Source organism: Oncorhynchus clarkii, chromosome 21 (genome assembly GCF_045791955.1).
Source record: "Oncorhynchus clarkii lewisi isolate Uvic-CL-2024 chromosome 21, UVic_Ocla_1.0, whole genome shotgun sequence".
Taxonomy (NCBI): Eukaryota; Metazoa; Chordata; class Actinopteri; order Salmoniformes; family Salmonidae; genus Oncorhynchus; species Oncorhynchus clarkii.
Genome location: NC_092167.1, coordinates 9,054,133 through 9,074,881, shown reverse-complemented (window position 1 = coordinate 9,074,881; position 20,749 = coordinate 9,054,133). Strand labels below are relative to the sequence as shown.

The window sequence follows — 20,749 nt, the reverse complement described above, 5'->3', positions numbered from 1 at the left end:
CAAAATAAGTACCGGAGTGTTACACAGTTTATAGTAAAAGGAAAGGAAAATTGATTACAATAATTTACAAAACACAGCTGTAGCTCGGCCACCTTCCACTGCAGATGTGGAAGGCCGACATAGGTGGACGCCGTAAATTGAGACGCAGCCCATGCAATAAAACAGATATGTCTTAAATTGACAGATTTTGATGGGGATTTTTTTATTATTACTTGATGCACAGGTGTGTCAATAGACACGGTTACGTGATTTTTTTACAATTTAAGTGTGGTTTGAGCTACTGTGACCGACAGCTATGCCATCTTGCCTGCAAATTTGTCACTGGTGTTGTAAAAAAAAGTATATTGTTTAAAGTAAATTACTAATCAAAACATTTTCTTAATATTATCATTAACCTTGTCTTCAATTATATATGCAAATTAAATAGTCAAATTACATGGAAAGCATGAATTGTCATTCAAATATATGTAACACCAGTGACAAAAAGGGAAGAAGGGATATTTTGGGGAATGTAGTAACAAATGAAAATGCATTAAGCTGTCATTTATGGTGATTTACAATGTTAAGGGATGTTAACTATTATCTAAGTTTTGGTTAAAAAACATTTTTTTTTTTTTTTTAAAATTGCTGGTCAAAAAGCCACGATTTACATAGAATGACCCCCACTGAGTGGCTCACTGTTGCCATATAAAGACAGGACAATAAAACCATTGTGAGATACTGGCCCCTAAAGACAAGCATGGCCCTGACATACAGGTACCCATCTACGCAGACAGAGCAAGTGTGTCAATAAACAAAACAAGTGAGTCACGTCCCCGTAGCCAGATACACAACAGCACACAGACACATTCACAGGAGTCTTACTCAACTTATTTTATTTACAGGAGCCACTAATGCAAAGGTTTATTTTCCCATATCATTTCAGACACCGGTAATACACGATTCTCTTTGCCTTTTTCACATGAAGAGTGGATTAACCAGAGACATGGAAGCCATTCTCAATCTAAAGGCCAGACGCTTAGATGACGAATCATCATTGATTTTTCATTCTAAAGATAAATAAATTAGAACATTCTCTGACTTTCTCCCCGCTTTCAGAATGTTGGTTGAACTAAATGCTGGATACACAGTAGAGAATTGTGGAAAAGACAAGGGTGGGGACAGAGTATGGGAAAAGCAATGAAACACCACCTACCAGAATATGTAGGTACAGTGCTAGCAAGAAAGAGATCAAACAAAATGGCATAACAAAAATATTTTTACTACAACATAACATTTACAGAAAATAAGTACAGAAGCAACAAGTCTGTGTGGATCTCAGCAATGAAGTGACAATGATAGTATTTCATGCCTCGTTGTTTCATGTCAGAATTGGGTGTACATTCCCCCCCCCAATCAACACCCCGAAAGTGGTACTTCTCAGTATCAATACGGATCTAATTTGTTAGAACAGTCATGTTCTGAGCTTGGTTAAGTACATGCTTTTAATGAAGTATCATAGGAGAAAAAAATTATATTAAAATAACATTAAAAGAAAATGAAAAGAACGCCTTTCTCCCCAGAAGGAAGTCATAACCGACACACTCACCTCCCTAATCTGAGCTTCTGCCAAGGGCTTGCAAACACAGGACTTCCGAACCCACAACTTCAACTGTCTGAGGGAAACAAAGGTCACTCTAAATTCAACAAGGGGCTAGGCGGCATAACCTCAAGAGGACATTTTCAAATGGGTGTGTATTTGGTGGCTGTGTCACTAACTCCCTCAGTTTATTGACCTTTGACTAAACTGACCCATTGTATGACTGTATGACCGAGACTTATCGTTCACCCCCCCCCCCCGGACAAACAGAAAACTGTGGTTGAGCATCAGCCTCTGTCCATGCATTCGAGCAGTGAGCCGGGACAAAAACAAAACACATTGCTATGTGCCATAAAATCACCAGAGGACTGCAGTAGTTTTGTTTTCTTTTAAATATATTCTTTACAGTTTTTTTGCTTGCTTTTATCTTGTTTTTTTTTGTCTAAGACTGTCCTTTAAATGCAAATAAAGGAGATCATCTTGGTTGTGTTAACATCCAGTGCCCGTCTGTTTTCTTCTATACCTCAATGCTGTTTCCCGCATAAAGCCTGGTCCATGTCCGAGCTGCAATGTGCACAGAGAGGGGGTTCATTAACTAGAGGTATTAGCATTCTTCTTGAAGGAATGTCTTGCTATCTCTGAATTGATTTGACCTGCAGTGACACTTTAGGAGGCTAAAGTGAAGAGCACTACAAGAGCAGTAAGTAATTGGTTCCTTCTCACACACACTGCCTCTGTTTAAAACCAGGCTTTGTTCACATTCAGCGATATAGGTACTCTTGATCAGAGGATGCAAAATAATTTACGTGCCAAGGGGTGAGAATTTAAACTGGGTTCACTTTAAACATGAACATGACACGTGCGTGCGCTGTCTCACCTGTCTCAATGGCTTGGGCTTCATTTGATTTCCACTGCTCTGCAACATCGTTTGCAAGTGGGTCATCAGGGTTAGGAGCGCTTAATAATGCTTGGATTGATAGCAGCACTGTGCGGATCTGCAAAGCTGGGGACCACTTATCTGTGAGAGACAAAGAAAATGGTGGAGGAAGGAGTCATACTTTAAGTCAGGACATGACTGTGACCAATGATAACTGAATCTGGATAACTCACCTTTCAAGATGTCTAGGCATATCCTACCCAGCTTGTCCACATTGGGGTGGTAGATTTTGGTCATGAATCGCACTTTGGGAGCTGCCATGGGATATTCTTCTGGCAGAAACAGTTCAAGTTTAAAGGTGCCTCCTTCGAAAGGGGAGTCCTGGGGCCCTGAAATCACCACATGGAAGTAGCGTGCATTCGCCTCATCAGGCTCTGCCTTTATTCCAGGAACGGGTTCGGCCAGCAAACGCTGAGTCTCCTGAACACGGACAGAGATACAGATCGAGACATGCAAGTAGATAGACAAACACATGCAAACAGAAACGTGTCATGTTCGAAGTGAACCCAGTTTAAATTGTCTCAAGCAGAATGCGCTACAGATGTAGCGAGACAGATAAGCACCAACAACCAGATGTCAGGTCAGGGTCAATAGTGACCAAGGTTTTGGACAACTATGTTTTGGTGCAAGGACAGCCATCCATACATTCAAGATCAGGTTTGACATTCTGTTTCTGAACTTTTTAGGGCCAATGAACAATCACTCTGTCTTGTCTCTTTCAAGAGCACAAAACACTCACGCAGTGTTTTAGATCCTCAGCTAAGAGCTCATAGGATACATTCTATTGCAGTTAAAAGGTTAAACAAACAAAATATATAATAATAATTACATGCCTGGCATGCCTGGAGGTGGACTAGCTGCAAAGTCTTTTTTTGTGCATTATGTCTGAGGCCTAGTGAGAACCAACATGTAACATCTTCATGGTATGACTGTCATTCTGATGGAAATAAATGTATTATCTATAACTTTCAAATATGATAGGCCCGTGTACACCATAACACCACTGTAAATGTTTGTCTTCTCAGTTTTTTTATTCAACAACTAGGCAAGTCAGTAAGTTAGGCCAGTTGAGTAGGCTGATAAATTGAATGTTTCTGTCAAACATTTGTTTTTGCAGCCACCTAGTATATGTATGACAAACTATTGTCCCATGTCTCTTCATTTCTGACACAGAACTCCTGCAAGACCAACAAGATATCCTGATCCTGCTCATTGGGCCTAGACACAGTTTGAGAGAAATACCTGCACTGCCACCGGCTTCTATACTACAGCCAAGTTAGCTTTGCTACCCAAAGCACTTTCATACACAGTAAAACAAGCAAGTAAATGTGAGTTTATAATACATACTCTGGATTCTAGTAGAATAGCAAGTTTCATCAATATCTAACTAGCTAAATTTGCTAGCTGTATGTACGTTGCTAACGTTAGCTAGAAGTGCCAGTCGAGGGTCATTGCTCAGATCGCTAACTTGAGACCATAGCAAGGTTACTTCAATAGATTTACATTAAGAAAATTATTACTTTCAACACATAGGCAATTAAGTAGACTTGGGCCATACTCAGCAGGAAGGTTAATACATTTGACCAAACATTCATCTGACTTGAGCCTGAGACATACGGTACCTAGCTAACGGAAGTAACATTAGCTAGCAAATACATGGCAATGCACGTGCCTAGTCGTATTTTTCTTCGCAACTCAAAGGGGACCGAACTACGGCTTGTGAACTATTTATTGCATGTGGTTTTTGGAATTACCTTTATAATCCTGCGGGGTAGTCCTGCCATCTTGTTTTACTGTATACAGTATTTTTGTATGTTCACTCCTTCGTCGCCGAAAAAAACACGCCTTCCGGTGAATGATGTTGGCCTCTGACGGGATTGTGAATGCTGGGAAATGTATTTTGGTCAACGACAAGCGTGAACATATTTCAATTAAACGAACTTCATGTTCCAGGAATGGGTGCTTTCAAAATCTTAGAGAAAAGACTAGAAATATGAACGTACTCTTTATTGTAATTTATTTGAATCCCCAAAACTTAAAATACATGGACTGAATTGAAATTATCGTAATAATGGTCAGTCACAATCAATGTAATATTGTTCTGCACAGTAGGAGCCAAAGTTTGAGTCCCAGTTGCAGCTTTTTCTTTCGCCCGCTACTGCAGTGTTCTCCTTCTTCCTCCACAATAACATGCAGATACCCCAAAATTTAATGAAATAAAAGGTATTCAGCAAATAGGGAAAATATATATTTCACTGACAGTTTTGGTAATCTGCTTCAAAACATAAGTGCGTAACTACAGATTTGTTCATTTTATTTTATAGCGCAAATAATTGCACACAAAAACAGTTTGGGATTTGGGGGTTGAACCAAGCTAATAATTCTGTAAGGTATAGATGATTCTGAAGGTAAACTCCTTAACAACTATCTGTCTTTTGGGGGATCTCGTTTTCTGCGTCGTGTATGGTACCTAAGAAAAAAAAGGAACAAAAGTTACAATTTTCAATATACAGTGGATTCGGAAAGTATTCAGACCCTTTGACTTGTTCCACATTTTGTTACAGCCTTATTCTGAAATGAATTAAATTGTAATCTCTCAATCTACACACAATACCCCATAATGACAACGCGAAAACAGGTTTTTAGAAATCTTTGCAAATGTAATTAAAAATAAAAACCAGAACAATCACATTTAGTATTCAGACCCTTTACTCAATACTTTGTTGAAGCACCTTTGGCAGCGATTATAGCCTCGAGTCTACTTAGGTATGACGCTACAAGCTTGGCACACGTATTTGGGGAGTTTCTCCCATTCTTCTCTGCAGATCCTCTCAAGCTCTATCAGGTTGGATTGGGAGCTTCGCTACACAGCGATGTTCAGGTCTCTCCAGAGATGTTTGGTCGGGTTCAAGTCCCGGGGTCTGTCTGGGCCACTCAAGAACATTCAGAGACTTGTCCCGATGCCACTCCTGCATGGTCTTGGCGAGGGGCTTAGAGTCGTTGTCCTGTTGGAAGGTGAACCTTCGTCCCCAGTCTGAGGTCCCGAGTGCTCTGGAGCAGGTTTTCATCAAGGATCTCTCTGTACTTTGCTCCGTTCATCTTTCCCTCAAACCTGACTAGTCTCCCAGTCCCTGCCACTGAAAAACATCAACACAGTATGAACCTGCCACCACCATGCTTCACCGTAGGCCATTTAGGCCAAATAGTTCAATCTTGGTTTCATCAGACCAGAGAATCTTGTTTATCATGGCCTGAGAGTCCTTTAAGTGCCTTTTGGCAAATTCCAAGCGGACTGTCATGTGCCTTTTACTGAGGAGTGGCTTCCGTCTGGCCACTACCATAAAGCCCTGATTGGTGGAGTGCTGCAAAGATAGGAGAACCTTCCAGAAGGACAACTTTCTCCACATAGGAACTCTAGAGCTCTGGCAGAGTGACCATTGGGTTCTTGGTCACCTCCCTGACAAAGGCCGCCTCCCCCGATTGCTCAGTTTGGCCGAGCGGCCAGCTCTAGGAAGAGTCTTGGTGGTTCCAAACTTATTCAATTTAAGAATGATGGAGGCCACTGTGTTCTTGGGGACGTTCAATGCTGCAGAAATGTTTAGGTATCCTTAGCCAGATCTGTGCCTTGACACAATCCTGTCTCGAAGCTCTACGGACAAATCCTTCGACCTCATGGCTTTGATTTTGCTCTGACATGCACTGTCAACTGTGGGACCTTATGTAGACAGGTGTGTTCCTTTCCAAATCATGTCCAATCAATTGAATTTACCCCAGGTGGACTCCAATCAATCAGTAGAAACATCTCAAGGATGATCAAGGGAAACAGAATGCACCGGAGCTCAATTTTGAGTGCCATAGGAAAGGGTCTTATTTACATAAGGTTTATGTTTTTTAATTTTAATACAAATGTAAAAACCTGTTTTCACTTTGTCATTATGGGGTATTGTGTGAATATGGATAACATTTATTTATTTCTCAATTTTAGAATAAGGCTGTAATGTAACAAAATGTGGAAAAAGGGAAGGGGTCTGAATACTTTGCGAATGCACTCTATAGGTGATTTTAAAAAGGACTGAGTGAGGATTTTACCCAGCTTCATGCCAGTTTCTCACTCAATCCATTAGCATTACATGAATTTACAAATGAGCAACTTAAGGTACATTTTGGATACTTAAAAGGCCCAATGCAAACGTTATCTCAATATCAAATCATTTCTGGGTAACAATTATGTACCCCACTGGGATTATTTTCAATCAAAATGGTCAAAAACAAACAAAAATAGTTTCTTAGCAAGAGCAATTTCTCAAGCAAGAATTTTGCTAGAACTGTCGGAGTGGGGAGGGGAAATCCGAAGCCTCGTTATTGGCAGAGACGTTTAGAACTCTTTCATATTGGTCTAGTAACTAATTTACTACCTGGTGATGTCACCAAGCAGGCCAAAACAGGCTGAAATTTCAGACAACCTTTTCAAAACAGCTCTCTTACACTAAAAGAGCATTATCATTTTCACAGCATTCTTCCAACATCAGTATGTAAATATATATATATATAAAACACTCAAGAAATTACATTTTTGACTGCACTGGGCCTTTAATACTAAGGATGTGCCATGTGAGTTCAGTACCAATATTTAATATGGAACAGGTGTGGCATCTATCTATTGCCCTGCTTTGAGCAATCATCAACATAATTTTCTCCTTCTGAGTATCTCTTCATAATTTAAATAGTCAGTACTATCACTAAAGTGATTCAATCATAGAAGGTGTACTTACTGTCCCACAGGGTACCAGCGGTGCTTGGTGGTGTGAAACATTTTGCTCAGCTCCTCGATGGTGGGGGCCTGTTTGTTCTGCAGCACCTCCCTGTCGAGGTGGGCCTTCAGCACTTGGTCATGTGTCTCTGCCGGATTGGTCAGGGGGTCTGGCCGTAGAATGGGCTACAGTGTCACAAATACATACGAAAGCCATAACAATCAAAGACGATTTATGCTGTTTTTCAACCTCGCAGGGCTTATTTTGACGTTTAATAGCCAGCATGTTGAGAAAAGGGGCATATTGCTGGCAGGTAAAACTCAGCCTCCCACAGACATCATGATTTCACAGATCAATCTGCAGGGCGTATTGTGTTTGCAAATGCAGTATTTACAGTATTTAAATGTTTCCTTTTCCTCATCATCTCTGTTAACGTCAGTATCGGCAAATCCAAGTTCTAATTTCTTACCTGGGTAAATTCATAAGGAACATCCTCAGAGGGATGGTAGCACACTATGGTCTTCCCATCAGATGTCACACCAATTTCCACCTTACTGCAATGAAGGTGACAAGAAATGAACAAAGTCATCGCAATACACACAGTTACAAAATGATGATTTACTATTAAAAAAAAGGCTACGTAGCAAGCCATCTAACGTTACTTACCAATCATCATCAATGGAAGGTCCACGGATAGTTGACTTGTGAAGGACAGGCACAACGCCTGTTGTGGATATATTGGTTTACATAAATCAAAAGGTACAGTATGATGTGATTAATAGCTGCCAAGCTACAGTCACAAGATTGCTAGCCAGCTGGGTTCTCTGCCTCAGAAATGCTTGCTAATATATGTGCGCTAACATTAACTAGATAGTTAGCTGACAAAATCCTTTCAGCACGAGATTGTGTTCACAAAACGCGTTCCTTAATCTTGCAAGTTTTACAATAGACAGTACTCACCTGTGCAGTGTTTCAGTTTATTAACAGTTGAAAACCGTGTAAATAAAGAACTCAACCTATTTAAATGACCTGTAGTAGCCATGCTCATCAAAAATGTTGTATTTGTGTTACATGGAAATATTTTCGTGTATGTACTATAAGGAAATAATTCCGTGTTCATACGTGAACCATACACGTTTGTTCCGCTGTACAAACCTTTATGAACAAATCCTTTTTCTTTAGTAAAGCCAAAGTAAAAATACAAAAACAAAAGAACTGGGACAATTTAACTGTCAAATGTACTTGGGGAAAAATTATTTTTCACATTTGTATAAATACATTATGACATCATAAATATAATTTTAGAATTGGAATAGAGTAAACTGAGAAATAATGGGATTTGAACATTTTGCTAATTCATTAACATGAAACTCAAGTTACGGCATTGCTCTTAACCTCCATATAATGGCAACTGAACATCGAAAGGGTTACCGATGTGACCTCATACTGGAACCCTCTCAGTACTCCACAGTTCCACCACCAACGGAGGAGGGGAAGGCAAAGGTATCAGTGAAACTTCAGCCAGAGGTTTTTAACCCATTCATCCTGTCTCCTCTGCCAGAACAGACGATCCGTGATGTTCTTGTTGACTGGGTGAGGAACAAACCACTCCTTTCACCCACTGCAGCCAGAGGAATGGTCATCACTGGCATAACCCATGAGGTTGCATACTGTTACAGACTGGAAACATTTACAGAGCACAGGTCTGTGTGCTTAAGATTTGAACCGCAATGCAAAACTTCCAAAGCACCAGTGTCTCCAAAACCAGCAGGGGAAGTACAGGAGCCACAACCCTGGAAGGTGCCTGTGACCCCGGCCAAGATGTTCCACAACCAGGTGTTAAATTACAGGCTGATTCACACAGACCGAGTGACCGGGTGCTCTTACTGCCAGGAGCATAAGTGGGTTATGTGCAAGGCCTGCTGTGCCTCTACTAGAGTGCGCTGCCCTGTGTGCCACGGGCGAGGCAGGGGCACCAAAAAGCCCTGCAGAGAGTGCAAGGGTGAGAAGATGGTGCCCTGCATGTCCTGCATGTCCCTGGGCCGGGTTTGCTGTGAGATGTGCGTGGGAAATGGTCAGCTGTGCTACTTCAAAGAGCTGCGGGTGGACTACCACTGTCATCTCGACAGGTACCTGCTAGGTGTCCCAGGCGGTATCCCAGAGGAGAGGATTTCCCATGCCATAGGGGAGATCCTCCACAATGGCTTGGGCCAAAAGGTGTGTCCCATTAGCACCTTCTCTGTGGAAGAGGTCAACGCAGCCTCACAAAGGATGGTGCGGTCGTCCCACTCCAGCTGGCCCCAGTGCCGCATCATTCAACAGAGACATCTGCTGAGGGCAGTGCCAGTGACTCGAGTCCAGTATCGCTGGAGGGATACTTCTGGGAGTGTGTTTATTTTTGGAGTAGACCACTCCATCTACTGGCCAGACTACCCAGAGAGGAGGATCCGTCTCTGTTGCCCCTGGTTATAGAACTGGTAATGCTCAATTCCCAGATAAAAGCTTCCTCAAACACATGCATATGATAAAGATTGCTGTCCTTTCCTTTTCTTTATTTTTAATATTTTCTACATTGTAGAATAATAGTGAAGACATCAAAATGATTAAATAAAACATATGGAATCATGTAGTAACCAAAAAAAGTGTTAAAAAATCTAAATATGTTTTATATTTTAGATTCTCCAAAGTAGCCACCCTTTGCTTTGACAGCTTTGCACACTCTTGGCATTCTCTCAACCAGCTTCACCTGGTATGCTTTTCAACAATCTTGAAGGAGTTCCCACATATGCTGAGCACTTGTTGGCTGCTTTTCCTTCACTCTGCAGTCCAACTCATCCCAAACCATTTCAACTGGATCGAGGTCAGGTGATTGTGGAGGCCAGGTCATCTGATGCAGCACTTCATCACTCTCCTTCTTGGTCAAATAGCCCTTACACAGCCTGGAGGTGTGTTGAGCCATTGTTGTGTTGAATAACAAATGATAGTCCCACTAAGCGCAAACCAGATGGGATGGTGTATCATTGCAGAATGTTTTGGTAGCCATGCTGGCTAAGTGTGCCTTAAATTCTGAATAAATCACAATGTCACCAGCAAAGCACCCCCACACCACCTCCTCCATGCTTCACGGAAGGAACTACACATGCAGCGATCATCCGTTCACCTACTTTGCGTCTCACAAAGACAAGGCGGTTCGAACCAAAAATCTCAAATTTGGACCAAAGGACAGATTTCCTACCGGTCTAATGTCCATTGCTCGTGTTTCTTGGCCCAAGCAAGTCTCTTGTTCTTATTAGTGTCCTTTAGTAGTGGTTTCTTTGCAGCAATTCAACCATGAAGGCCTGATTCACGCAATCTCCTCTGAACAGTTGATGTTGAGATGTTTGTTACTTGAACTCTGTGAAGCATTTATTTGGGCTGCAATTTCAGAGGCGCAGTTAACTCTAATGAACTTATCCTCTGCAGCAGAGGTAACTCAGGGTCTTACTTTCCTGTGGCGGTCCTCATGAGAGCCAGTTTCATCATAGCGCTTGAAGAATCTTTTAAAGTTCTTGAAAATCTCCACATTACTGACCTTCATGTCTTAAAGGAATGATGGACTATCATTTCTCATTGCTTATTTGAGCTGTTCTTGCCATATGGACTATCTTCTGTATACCACCCCTACCTTGTCACAACACAACTGATTGGCTCAAACACATTAAGGAAATAAATTCCACAAATTAACTTAAGGCACACTTGTTAATTGAAATGCATTCCAGGTGACTACCTCATGAAACTGGTTGAGAATACCAAGAGTGTAAAAAGCTGTCAAGGCAAAGTGTGGCTACCTATTATTCTTCAATGTAGAAAATAGTAAAAACAAAGAGAACACTGGAATGAGTAGGTGTGTGTCCAAACTTTTGACTGGTACTGTATATTTTTCACAAGTTGGTCAAAACCGTATTTCTTTACCATTTTACCTGGATGGGCCTTTCAGTAAATGTTTGAGTAGGTATTTCAGATTTCACACATTTCCAATTTAACCAATGCAGGAATGTCACTGACATAATACATCATTTATTCTGGGGGGGGGGGGCAAGATTAGCAAATTTCAGGCCAAGATTAGCAAAGTCCTGCACAAATAATCATTGATGACACTAAACCAGATACCTGTGCTTTCAAAATCACATTTCAATAGTTATTTGATTGATTGTTAGTCAAAAACAAATATCTATTGAATTATTTTGACAAACATTCAGATAAATATTGACCTTCCTTGTTGCAAAGACATTTTAGCTCCCAAAACAAATATTTATGTGGCGCTTAACTATTAGGAGATCTGTTTTAGAATAAAAGTTTGAAGAGAGAAAGTCCATCCACAGCTCTGGCAATGTTCTTGAAGTGCCTTCTTGGTCCCAGGTTGACAAAGTCTTTGGCTATGTGGATCTCTCTGTGTAAGTCCAAGGTGCCGCTCTATGTTGATTGGAAGTTGGTCCAGAGTGGCTCACTAGGAAAGCTCCATATCTGCTGTGGATGAAGTACTGCTGGATGCCTCAGGCGCTGTGGTTGCCACCAACCGCTCCCGATTGCCAAACACCTCAGCGACTGGAGACAGCACATACATGGATGGCACGCAAAGAAAGTCGGTGAACATACTCGGTCACATACACACAAACACATCATGTTGATAACCATCAGCTACTGATCTAACACCTCAGTGACCAAGCAGACACACAGATATACAAACCCATGACTCGACTACCAAGCAGGAGAGATGATAGCTATATAAACGTAACAGTCAAAGCCCATAATAAATAGATGTTCAATACAGAGGGAGAGCGATACTATCCCTCTGTATAGAACAGATAGTTTTTCGTAGCCACTGTGCTTCTACATCTGCATTGCTTGCTGTTTGAGGTTTTAGGCTGGGTTTCTGTACAGCACTTTGTGACATCTGCTAATGTAAAAAGGGCTGTATAAATACATTTGGTTGATTGATTAAAAAAGTAAAAGCTAGTTGCCATATTCAAAATATATATATTTTTCTGGAACAAACAGAAAATACATGATAGACTCGGCTCCTTGTCAGGCCTAGAGCAGAAGGTAATGACATTGAAACTGTACCTGCTGCCACATCACTTATGTCCCAAACCCGCAGGCCATCCCTCTGTCCTCCAAAGGCATATACAAAGGGCATGTCAGGACAGCACGCTGCACAGAACAGCACCCCCTATCAACAGAAAGGGAGCATTTCACCGCAACAGCCACATATACAGCACACATCCAAACATTCGCTGTTAGACCGAAACGTGACGGATCTTAATGCAATGACATGGCAATGATTACAGCGACAGAAACCATCGTTACCATTTTCATGTCCCGGGTGTGAACTAAATTGGGCTTGTTCCCCAAGATGTCCCAAATCTTGACGTGTTTGTCTGCTGACGAGGTGACCAAGCATCCCCGGATCTGGCTGCTAAGGTCCAAGCCTACAGGGCCAGAGACAACTGACTTCAATTCTGTTTCCCTGACCTTGAATGCCATGTTTGTGTACCAGTACTCATCCAGTATTTTAAAGTCTGAATATGAAGGGGTAGGGGCTAGAGGCAGAAATTGGCCTGTGACCACACCCACCTGACACCTCTCCGTCATGTGCCCTTAGCGTAAACACTGGCTTGTCCGAGCGTGCGTCCAGACAGTAAACAAAGCCGTCCTCTGTGCTCGCCTAAAACACAGCCAAATATCAGTGAGAATGGAAACAGGAAAGTGCACCAAGCATTTTCCATGTGAAAGTTATCCAATATGCTATGTGAGAGGTGGCGAGAGGACAGCTTACCAGGAAGTTGCAGGGCGAGAAGTGGTTCCAGGCGACCCTTTCCACCTGCCCGCTAAACCTCCAAGTGCGATGGCTGCTGTCCGGGCTGCGGCAGTCATACAGGATTGCCGACCTGGCCAGAGGAAGAAGACACAGGTTAAGACTTGTTAGTTTTGTACATTCACAATCCTGACCTCCAATATACAGGAGATGATAATTAATTTGACAATTTCAGAGGATGTAACAGATTCAGATTGGACATACTTATCGTATGATCCTGATATCAGGGTCTGAGCTTCAAAGGGGTGGAACATCAACGTCTGAACCTAAAAAGGGACTTGACTTTAATGTTTGAGATCAACATTACAAGTAAGCAGGCGAGGCTACATCCAAAATCAACTTCACATCGTATTTTTGTTTATTTACAGTAGGTCCATTATGGGAAGTTAAACAGGCCGTGATGACTGGATACACGTACCTTGTCAGTGTGTTTGCGCAGTGTTGTGGCCGGCTTTCCCTGTGCCAGATCCCACAGGATCACGGTTTCGTCAGCTGACCCACTGGCCAAGACGTTGCTGTGGAAAAAAGAAGCAACACACAGAGTAAAGGTGGAGGGTAGGTTTGTGACAACGCTAGTGACTTTGTGATTACAGTGACATAAGTGGAAAGGTCTGGGGTCAGGGGTAACGGGTACAACTCCAATATGACTCACCGGACCAGTTTGTTCCAGGATAAGTCCAGTACAGCATCTGTATGACCTTCCACTGGCTCTGCTGCAGCCTTAAAATTCAAATTGCATGTTAGGATTCAGGCCATAGTGAGGAGACACCAACACCATAAACATAACAGTAGAAACTACCACATCCAAGTCTTGGTGGGAAAATGACCTTTTTGTTTTTCCTTTTCTTCTTGGAGGCCTTCTTGCTCCCCAGAGTGAAGGCAGGCTCTAGGCAGTCCACCACATCCAGGTCCCACACGTCAATCTGCGGTGTCATGTTGCCTACAGCCGCATAATTGCCTGTACAAACAGATGGGATTAATGTAAAGTAAAAAAACAAACATGTTATACACTGAGAAAACACTGAATTGAATGTCCATTCCGCAGAGTCGGGTTGTGATAAACTGCTGTTTGAGCTTAACTCAGTCAAATCTGAGAATCCATTCAACACTATAAAAAGTGAATTCACTCACCAGTGCCTTCTGGACTAGGGTCAAAGTTAAGCCATTCCACACACAGTGGATAGGCTGGTAGGAGTATGTCATGGTGAATATAGAGGGATTCCTCCTCGGAGTTGTATACTGTGCAGAGGCAAATAAATACATTCATTAAAACAACCTTTGTTTTTACACTGGCATGTACACAGAGTATACCAAACGTCAGGAAAATCTTCATAATATTGAGTTGCAACCCTCCCCTTCCCTTCCCTTCCCTCAGAACAGACTCAATTCGTCAGGGCATGGACTCTGCAAGGTTTCAAAAGCGTTCCACAGGGATGCTGGCCCATGTTGTGGGAAATTGGCTGGATGTCCTTTGGGTGATGGACCATTCCTCATACACGCGGGAAACTGTTCATGAAAAACCCAGCATCGTTGTAGTTTTGACACAAACCATTGTGCCTGGCACCTACTACCATACCCCGTACAAAGGCATTTAAATATGTTGTCTTGCCCATTCACCCTCTGAATGGCACACATACACAATCCATGTCCCAAGGTTTAAAAATCCTTCCTCAACCCGTCTCCTCCATCTACACTGATTGAAGTGGATTTGACGTCAGATGAAAGCTATGATCACTTGTTTGCCAGTCTGTCATGGAAAGAGCATGTTTTGCACACTCACTATGTCTACACTGTTACTATTTGATGTTGTGAAGCAAGAGTTTCTGTAAGTCTAAGCTGAGAGTCAAATTGCCAGTTAGAACAACAGTCTCTGCAACTCACCGTGAATCTCCAGGTTGCAGCAGTCCTTCTCTGCTCTGCCTGAAATGATGAGGTTATCATTGGGCTTGATTTGAAAGTCCTCTCGCTCATACTGGTCCTGGAGACACAAAGAAAAGATGCCAACAACTAAGTCTGAATGACACAGAATTACCAGAAATGAAGAGCTGGGACGATAAACAGAAAATTATCGACACCAACCACTTATCGCAGGCATTTTGCTGATATCGTTCATTACGATAAGTAGCCTATACTAGAGAAATGTGAAGTTTGAAATGAAATAAGTTTGTTCAATGGGACAATTGATGGCTACAACAATAAAACTAGTAGTAGTAGTTTAAAGGATAAAAAAAAATAAATATATAAAAATACTGTGGTGCACATTATAAACTTATTGTTTCTATTTATCGGTATCGCATCAATTAGGTCATTTATCACAATATGGATTTTTTAAGTGGCAGGTAGCCTAGCAGTTAGAGGGTTGGGCCAGTAACCGAAAGGTCGCTGGATCGAATACCCGAGCAGACATGGTGAAAAATCAATGGCCCTTAAGCAAGGCACTTGACCCCAATTTGCTTCAGGGGCGCCGTATTACTATGGCTGACCCTGTAAAACAACACATTTCACTGCACCTATACGGTGTGTGACAATAAAATATATTTTATGTGATATTTTTATATATTTAATGTGATATGCTTGGCATGCACCACTAGTTGGTACCAAACCGGACTGGTGAGATGTTTCATCACTCTGAACTGGCAAACAGCTCTGGACTCACTGTGTCTTTGATGGTAATGTAAGGATCCTCCTCATTGGTGCTGAACACTGTGAGGCCGGCAAGGCTGTCACCAAGGTTGGCAGTCACTGTGCCAGAAAAAAGAGATGAACAGTAAGAGAGAGTTATTTATAATAATCTTGGAATATTAACAGACAGAGATAACCCCATGAATTTAAGATCCGACATAATCTGAGAGCAAATGCAGAAACTATATTTACCCGAGTCTTCCTCATCATATCTATCCAAACCATACGTTGCTAGTTCATCTGCTTCCTCCCTTCCTGCTTCATTTTCATCTTGCTCTGGCTCCTGTCCCTGAACAGCTTCTGCCTCGTCACTCTGTTCCTGCCCGCTGGCCATGCCTTCATCCTCCTCCTCCTCCTCCTCCTCTTCACCTACACGTTCACTGAGTAAACGCAAATAAACTCATCAAAAAAAGAAACGTCCCTTTTTCAGGACCCTGTCTTTCAAAGATAATTCGTAAAAATCCAAATAACTTCACAGATCTTCATTGTAAAGGGTTTAAACACCGTTTCCCATGCTTGTTCAATGAACCATAAACAATTAATGAACATGCGCCTGTGGAACGGTCGTTAAGTCACTAACAGCTTACAGACGGGTAGGCAATTAAGGTCATAGTTATGAAAACTTAGGACACAAGAGGCCCTTCTACTGACTGAAAAACACCAAAAGAAAGATGCCCAGGGTCCCTGCTCATCTGCGTGAACGTGCCTAACACGCAACCCAAACTGGCTGCACATGTGCGCCATCGTGCATTAATTTATTTTGTCCCCCCACATTAAATGCGATCACAATACGCAGGTTCAAATATCAAAACAAACTCTGAACCAATTACATTAATTTGGGGACAGGTCAAAAAGCATTAAACATATGGCAATTTAGTTAGCTAGCTTGCACTTGCTAGCTAATTTGTCCTATTAAGCTAGCTTGCTGTTACTCGTTAATTTGTTCTGGGATATAAACATTGAGTTGTTATTTTATCTGAAATGCACAAGGTCCTCTACTCCGACAATTAATCCACACATAATACGGTCAACCAAATCATTTCTAGTCATCTCTCCTCCTTCAAGGATTTTTCTTCTCTTGGCTTCATATTGCGATTGGCAACTTTCATAAATGAGGTGCATTACCACCACTGACCTCATTCGTATTTCAGTCACCCACGTGGGTATAACCAATGGGGAGATGGCATGTGGGTATCTGCTTCTATAAACCAATGAGGAGATGGGAGAGGCAGTACTTGCAGCGCGATCTGCATCACAAATAGAACTGACTTCTATTTTATCCCTTGGCAACGCAGATGCTCGTTGGCACGCGCGAGCAGTGTGTGTGCAATAATTGAATAATATAGATCTCTAAATTTATTTTGCAATGTGAGCGGTGTAGTCAGCCTGTTAGGCATGCTGCAAGGAGGCATGAGGACTGCAGATGTGGCCAGGGCAATAAATTGCAATGTTCGTACTGCGAGACTCCTAAGACAGCGCTACTGAGACAGGACGGACAGCTGATAGTCCTCGCAGTGGCAGACCACGTGTTACAACACCTGCACAGGATTGGTACATCCGAACAACAACTGCCCGAGTTACACCAGAAACACAATCCCTCCATCAGTGCGCAGACTGTCCGCAATAGGCTGAGAGAGGTTGGACTGAGGGCTTGTAGGCCTGTTGTAAGGCAGGTCCTCACCGGCAACAACGTCACCTATGGGCACAAACCCACCGTCGATGGACCAGACAGGACTGGCAAAAAGTGCTCTACACTGACGAGTCACGGTTTTGTCTCACCAGGTGTGATGGTTGGACTTGCGTTTATCGTCAAAGGAATGAGCGTTACACCGAGACCTGTACTCTGGAGCTGGATCGAAATGGAGATCCGGTCCGTCATGGTCTGGGGCGGTGTGTCACAGCATCATCGGACTGAGCTTGTTGTCATTGCAGGCAATCTCAGCGCTGTGCGTTACAGGGAAGACATCCTCCTCCCTCATGTGGTACCCTTCCTGCAGGCTCAAAATGACATGACCCTCCAGCATGACAATGCCACCAGCCGTACTGCTCGTTCTATGCGTGATTTCCTGCAAGACAGGAATGTCAGTGTTCTGCCATGGCCAGCGAAGAGCCCGGATCTCAATCCCATTGAGCACATCTGGGACCTGTTGAATAGGAGGGTGAGGGCTAGGGGCCATTCCCACCAGAAATTTCTGGGAAATTGCAGGTGCCTTGGTGGAAGAGTGGGGTAACATCTCACAGCAAGAACTGGCAAATCTGGTGCAGTCCATGAGGAGGAGATGCACTGCAGTACTTAATGCAGCTGGTGGCCACACCAGATACTGACGGTTACTTTTGATTTTGACCCCCCCTTTGTTCAGGGACACAATATTCCATTTCGTTAGTCACATGTCTGTGGAACTTGTTCAGTTTATGTCACAGTTGTTGAATCTTATGTTCATACAAATATTTACACATTAAGTTTACTGAAAATAAACGCAGTTGGACAGCGAGAGGACGTTTCTTTTTTTGCTGAATTTACATTGACAGAAACATTGACTGAACAAGAGCTCAAAGAAATCACAATTTATAAGGTTTGGGTCAATTTCATTTGATGAAACCCCCACTATTGAGGAAATTATTTCTGAGTCACTTCGCTGGTCCAGAAATAATGAGTATTTCAAACATTTATCTACACATTTCAATTAATCCTATATTGACTGAGTTTGAATAGCAGTTTCAGTCTCATTGTCCCACTCAGGTCAGTGTTCTTTTCTGAAGCCCTCCAAACAAACAAAGTTACGTCAAGTAAGTCATCCAAAAACTCCACCAACCCCAATTGTTCTTTTGCCTCTGCTATTATGTGTTGCAATTCTTCTTTGCTCAACTCCACCTGTAACAAAATGTGGCAACAGGTTAAAACAGACATCACCTAGCTGGTACCATTCATTTTATTTGCATGAATTATGGTGTTTATAAACTATAACTGCTGTATGTACAAAAGAACGTATTAACTAGCTAGGGTGTATTCATTAATCGGATTCCGTTGCAAAACGTTTAGCAACTGAAACCATTTACTTCCGAACAAATTCTGGTAGGTCCCTCCCCGTTTCGTTTGCTTCAGTTAGGTTCCTAGGGTAATTGTTTCCCTTTTGCAACGGAATCCGACTAATGAAAACACCACAGAAGAATTTCTGTCTTGTTGGCAATTTTGCTAGCTACTTACCTTATCTGGTGTTTCCTTCGAAATGCCACGCTTTACCCATCCAACACAAGTGATTTGAGAACTCATTATTGACAACGTTCTAGTAACAACATTCAATGTAACGTACAACTCTAAAGTGTTCAAAAACACTTTATAAAAATCCAAAAGTTACATACAAATTGCACGCATTGACATGTGAGTTGGGTCCACGACTCTCGAGACAGGCAGTGTCGCAGACTGATGACGTTAACGTGGGGGTGTCCCTTGTTCTTCTTCTTTGAGTTTTTATTGGCGGATCGCAAACAAAAAACAGGTGCACACACCGCCACTTACTGTACTGGACTGTGAGACCCGCCACGAACAGTCTATACCACTATATCCGAGTCAAATCAAATGTAATTAGTCACACACAATTGTTTAGAAAATGTTATTGCGGGTGTAGCGAAATGCTTGTGTTTCGAGCTTCGACAGTGCAGTAATATCTAACAAGTAATATCTAACAATTTCACAACATATACCCAATACACACACATCTAGTAAAGGAATGGAATTAAGAATATATAAATATATGGGCGAGTAATGTCAGAGCGACATAGACTTAGATACAGTAGAATAGTTCAGAATATAGTATACAGTCATATTGACTCTGTACCGGTACCTCCTGTACATAGCCTCACTATTGTTATTTTACTGCTGCTCTTTAATTATTTGTTACTTTTATTATTATTTATTTTTTTACTTAACAGGTATTTTTCTTAAAACTGCATTGTTGGTTAAGGGCGTGTACTGTAAGTAAGCATTTCACTGTAAGGTATGGCCTATTGTATTTCATGCATGTGACAAATCAATTTTGATTTGATTAGTGTTCCATTTATTAAAGTGGCCAGTGATTTCAAGCTAGTGAATTCAATATCCTCTTAATAAAGAACCTTGAACAAAACCCCAAAACTGTACTCTTTCAGTCAGATTTAAATGTCTATTCAGATCCTTACACAGGCTCAGGAACCTGGGAGGGGGGAACCTCTTCATTCAGTATTTACTGTAACATTTCTGCTGTAAAGTCCTGGAGATTCAGAAATCTATTTGCCGTCTTCACAATGATGTCTAACTTCTTACATGTTTTATGAGTTTGACTAGTGCAATGTATCACTTGCGCTATGAACGCAACAAAGTTCAACTTCTTCACTGTCGGGATCCTTCTCATGCATGGCGTTCACTGCAGACTGACATCTGCTACCATCTCATGTCTACTCACTCCTTCACACCAGGGTGTTCAATCATTTGCCTGAACAAAAGACTGTGTTGATTACTACCAGAGAGGAAGACGTGAAGCGAGAAGTTTTACTCCGCCCAAAATCTGTCCATGAAAACAATCTAACGACGTGAGGAATTTTTGCATGGAGGTCAATGAGAGTATCGAATTTGCTCAACAAAAAATGGAATTGCTAATTTGCTACGTGAGGCTTATTTGATGGAATACAAGTGTTGTAATGGTTAGGTTGTTATGAATGCAACAATATAAGTGGACAAACGTGGCATTTTCGTCAACTTTGGCAAAAAAAAACTTTATACCAGAGGTTATTTTACATTTTTTATTTAACCTTTATTTAACTAGGCAAGTCAGTTAACAACAAATTCTTATTTACAATAACGGCCTACCCCGGCCAAACCCTAACCCAGACAACACTGGGCCAATTGTGTGCTGCTCTATGGGACTTCCAATCACTGCCTGTTGTAACACAGCCTGAAATCAAACCTGGGT

At 41.9% G+C, this 20,749-nt stretch overlaps 4 protein-coding genes across 4 annotated transcripts; 1 reads left to right on the top strand and 3 right to left on the bottom strand.

The window, feature by feature from the left end:
- Positions 1 to 852: 852 nt before the first annotated feature.
- LOC139378482 (ubiquitin-conjugating enzyme E2 N-like) lies at positions 853 to 4,377 on the bottom strand. Its single transcript, XM_071120685.1, has 4 exons — positions 4,271 to 4,377; positions 2,690 to 2,936; positions 2,457 to 2,597; positions 853 to 2,143 (listed from the first exon to the last, which is right to left on the bottom strand). The coding sequence occupies exons 1-4, from the start codon at positions 4,298 to 4,300 to the stop codon at positions 2,097 to 2,099; spliced, it is 465 nt and encodes a 154-aa protein (XP_070976786.1). The 5' UTR covers positions 4,301 to 4,377; the 3' UTR covers positions 853 to 2,096.
- A 139-nt stretch (positions 4,378 to 4,516) lies between these two features.
- LOC139378483 (large ribosomal subunit protein mL42-like) lies at positions 4,517 to 8,352 on the bottom strand. Its single transcript, XM_071120686.1, has 5 exons — positions 8,228 to 8,352; positions 7,934 to 7,991; positions 7,737 to 7,821; positions 7,289 to 7,452; positions 4,517 to 4,986 (listed from the first exon to the last, which is right to left on the bottom strand). Exons 1-5 carry the CDS (start codon positions 8,313 to 8,315, stop codon positions 4,941 to 4,943), a joined length of 441 nt encoding a protein of 146 aa, XP_070976787.1. The 5' UTR covers positions 8,316 to 8,352; the 3' UTR covers positions 4,517 to 4,940.
- A 319-nt stretch (positions 8,353 to 8,671) lies between these two features.
- On the top strand, positions 8,672 to 9,739 carry LOC139379594 (protein SSUH2 homolog). The gene has a single exon (XM_071122394.1). The coding sequence runs from the start codon at positions 8,672 to 8,674 to the stop codon at positions 9,737 to 9,739; it is 1,068 nt and encodes a 355-aa protein (XP_070978495.1).
- A 1,568-nt stretch (positions 9,740 to 11,307) lies between these two features.
- LOC139378478 (periodic tryptophan protein 1 homolog) lies at positions 11,308 to 19,221 on the bottom strand. Its single transcript, XM_071120679.1, has 15 exons — positions 19,009 to 19,221; positions 18,617 to 18,675; positions 15,996 to 16,183; positions 15,778 to 15,863; positions 15,003 to 15,099; positions 14,253 to 14,360; positions 13,949 to 14,079; positions 13,774 to 13,841; positions 13,540 to 13,636; positions 13,326 to 13,387; positions 13,083 to 13,194; positions 12,881 to 12,971; positions 12,614 to 12,735; positions 12,371 to 12,476; positions 11,308 to 11,851 (listed from the first exon to the last, which is right to left on the bottom strand). The coding sequence occupies exons 1-15, from the start codon at positions 19,072 to 19,074 to the stop codon at positions 11,754 to 11,756; spliced, it is 1,491 nt and encodes a 496-aa protein (XP_070976780.1). The 5' UTR covers positions 19,075 to 19,221; the 3' UTR covers positions 11,308 to 11,753.
- Positions 19,222 to 20,749: the final 1,528 nt, after the last annotated feature.

What these genes read in the sequence shown, in the direction of transcription:
- LOC139378482 (XM_071120685.1), bottom strand. Translation starts at nt 4,300, where the DNA reads ATGGCAGGACTACCCCGCAGGATTATAAAG. An exon ending in ATGCCTAGACATCTTGAAAG is followed by an intron (nt 2,598 to 2,689) that starts GTGAGTTATCCA and finishes TGTCTCTCACAG; the next exon opens with ATAAGTGGTCCCCAGCTTTG. An exon ending in AGCCCAAGCCATTGAGACAG is followed by an intron (nt 2,144 to 2,456) that starts GTGAGACAGCGC and finishes TGCACATTGCAG; the next exon opens with CTCGGACATGGACCAGGCTT.
- LOC139378483 (XM_071120686.1), bottom strand. Translation starts at nt 8,315, where the DNA reads ATGAGCATGGCTACTACAGGTCATTTAAATAGGTTGAGTTCTTTATTT. An exon ending in TAAACTGAAACACTGCACAG is followed by an intron (nt 7,992 to 8,227) that starts GTGAGTACTGTC and finishes TATCCACAACAG; the next exon opens with GCGTTGTGCCTGTCCTTCAC. An exon ending in CCTTCCATTGATGATGATTG is followed by an intron (nt 7,822 to 7,933) that starts GTAAGTAACGTT and finishes CCTTCATTGCAG; the next exon opens with TAAGGTGGAAATTGGTGTGA.
- LOC139379594 (XM_071122394.1), top strand. Translation starts at nt 8,672, where the DNA reads ATGGCAACTGAACATCGAAAGGGTTACCGATGTGACCTCATACTGGAA.
- LOC139378478 (XM_071120679.1), bottom strand. Translation starts at nt 19,074, where the DNA reads ATGAGTTCTCAAATCACTTGTGTTGGATGGGTAAAGCGTGGCATTTCG. An exon ending in TGCGCAAACACACTGACAAG is followed by an intron (nt 13,388 to 13,539) that starts GTACGTGTATCC and finishes GTCCCTTTTTAG; the next exon opens with GTTCAGACGTTGATGTTCCA. An exon ending in ACACCCGGGACATGAAAATG is followed by an intron (nt 12,477 to 12,613) that starts GTAACGATGGTT and finishes TTCTGTTGATAG; the next exon opens with GGGGTGCTGTTCTGTGCAGC.